The 2,670-nt window shown below is 44.5% G+C and overlaps 1 protein-coding gene across 1 annotated transcript in view; it reads right to left on the minus strand.

The window, feature by feature from the left end:
* Positions 1 to 2,670, minus strand: part of GPBP1L1 (GC-rich promoter binding protein 1 like 1) — a 47,150-nt gene that overhangs the window by 8,851 nt on the left and 35,629 nt on the right. Inside the window, exons 8-9 of the mRNA XM_003801409.3 lie at positions 1,566 to 1,706; positions 958 to 1,116 (exon numbers count right to left, since the gene is read on the minus strand). Coding sequence (XP_003801457.1) covers positions 958 to 1,116; positions 1,566 to 1,706 — 300 coding nt within the window. The remainder of the gene's footprint in view (positions 1 to 957; positions 1,117 to 1,565; positions 1,707 to 2,670) is intronic.

A 2,670-nucleotide genomic window follows, 5' to 3' on the forward strand; every position in this document is an offset into this window, starting at 1 on the left:
GCCGAGCCAATCTGGTGGTTTCTTAATGTTCTTACCATATGATCCAGCAATCGTGCCCCTTAGTATTTACCCAAGGGAGTTGATAACATATGCCAACACAAAAACTTGCACATGGATGTTTACAACAGCTTTGTTCCTAACTGTCAACACTTGGAAGCAACCAAAATGTCCTTTAGTAGGTGAACAGTCATTAAAATAAACCCTAATACTGGGGCTTGGCACCTGCAGCTCAAGTGGCTAGAGTGCCAGCCACATACACTAGAGCTGGTGGGTTCAAATCCAGCCTGGGCCTGCCCAAACAACAATGACAACTACAACCAAAAAATAGCTGGGCGTTGTGGCAAGCACCTGTACTCCCAGCTACTTGGGAAGCGGAGGCAAGAGAATTGCTTAAGCCCAAGAGTTTAAGGTTGCTGTGAGCTATGACACCATGGCACTCTACCCAGGATTGACAGCTTGAGGCTCTCTCAAAAGACAAAACAAAAAATCCCCCCTAATATGAAATCTAATCCCCCCTAATATGAACAATGGATTAAAACTCTCTTTGCCACAGGTTCTAGAAGGCTGTTATTCCTAAACAGATATCTCAGTACATATTATTTATTTATTTTTGAGACAGAGTCTCAGTCACCCTGGGTTGAGTGCCACGGTGTTATAGTTCACAGCAACGTCAAATTCCTGGGCTCAAGTGATCCTCTTGCCTCAGCCTCCTAAGTAGCTGAGACTATAGGTCCCTACCACAATGCCCAGCTAGGGTCTTACTCTAGCTCAGGTTGGTCTCAGGCAATCCACCCACCTGTGCCTCCCTGAGTGCTAGGATTATAGGTGTGAGCCTCCACGCCCAGCCTTTTCTATGTATTTTAAAATCTTGCTACGTATTGAATTCACAAAGCAGAAAGTACATACATGACAAAGGAAAACTCCTATGCTTCCCCAGAAAAATTCTTATGCTCTTACATCCTCTAGCTTATCACAGTCTCTGTTGTCTGAGAAATCTCCATTCCGGCCATCCTTCAGAGTCTTCAGGAATTCACTCTTCCTGTCAGTGGTTCTACGGGTCAACTTCGTCAGACGAGAAGAGCTGATCTCAACTGGAGGGGTGATGCTGGACGGACTCTGGGCAAATACCACAAATAGGTTGCTCCTGATAGCGAAGAGCAAGAACTGGGATTCTCTGGGTCACTTTTCTAAATGGCACTGATTTTGAAAAATTGTATTTATCACTGTATTTTACCAAACATCCCTTTTATTTAAACAGACTACAGTTTTACATACTTTTTACAGTTCAGACTGGCTGGCTCATACGGCACCTCTTTGTTCTTTTTACAGACATCAGCAGCAGAATACCAGTCTAACACAAGACAACCTTGGCCTAACCACAGCATTTACTCCACCCAGCTACTGCCCACTTGTGGATGATAAGGGAAAACATTAATAAATAAACAACTCAGCTAAGCATACCTGCAACAGAGTGCAATAGCTATACATGTTACACTGTATAACTTAGTATAAGTAAATGGGAAACGGCAACTTAGGAAAGGCTGCCTTGGTTTACCTTCACTTACCTCTTTGGGAGAACTCAGAACTGCACCAGCAGCCAGTAGCACTGGTTTAGTGACAGAGATTGGATTGGTAAAAGCACACTCCCGGCTAGAGGAAAGGGATCCTGATTTGTGGTCCATTCTGTTAGCTTTCCATGCACTGGGCTACATGAGATGAAAGAATAAATCCGTTAGACCAAGCATGCAAACAGAAGTTCAGATTATAAAATCATAAAGCAAGAATGGAATGTTATGTGGGACACAAGTTTCCAGAGTTTACCTGTCTCAAAAGGTTTGGGAGGTAAGCAAACTCTTACTGAGATTATGCACTTGCAGAAAAAGGCAGATGGGAAATAAAAGAGCCATAGGATATTAACAGGTATTTCTCAAAAAGGGAGCTCTATTTCAATAAGCCTGGGCAGTGCTTTGGTGACCAAAGTTCAACAGGTTTCCTTACTGTGCTATTTTTCAAAGCATTTAGTCGCACTTAAGAATTTGAGAGGCTGGGCGGTGCCTGTGGCTCAGTGGGTAGGGCGCCGGCCCCATATACCAAGGGTGGCAGGTTCAAACCTGGCCCTGGCCAAACTGCAACAAGAATTTGAGAGGCTGAGGCTAGGCATGGTGGCTCACACCTTTAATCCAAGCACTCTGGGAGGCCGAGGTGGGTAGATTGCTTGAGCTCAGGGGTTAGAGACCAGCTTGAGCAACAGTGAGATCCAATCTCTAAAAATAGCCAGGTGTTGTGGTGGGCATCTGTAGTCCCCCAGCTACTTGAGAGGCTGAGACAAGAGGATCATGTGGGTCCAAGAGTTTGAGGTTGCTATGAGCTATGATGCCACACCACTTTACTGGGGCAACGAAGTTAGACTCTGTCTCAAAAAAAAAAAAAAAATTAAAAGAACTTGACAGGCATTTATCAGCATTTTCTAAGCCTATATGACCTCAAATGTTTTCTTTCATAAGTGTTTGTTAACTTCTGATGTTAACCCTGATATTCCATTAACTGCAAAGAATACTGTTTTCTGGCTTGGTGCCTATAGCTCAACGGGCTAAGGCTAAGGCGCCAGCCACGTACACCTAAGGTGGCGGGTTCAAAACCCCAGCCCGGACCCGCCAAACAACAATGACG

The sequence above is a fragment of the Otolemur garnettii genome, unplaced genomic scaffold (genome assembly GCF_000181295.1).
Source record: "Otolemur garnettii isolate 467f Iridium unplaced genomic scaffold, OtoGar3 scaffold00210, whole genome shotgun sequence".
Lineage (NCBI taxonomy): Eukaryota > Metazoa > Chordata > Mammalia > Primates > Galagidae > Otolemur > Otolemur garnettii.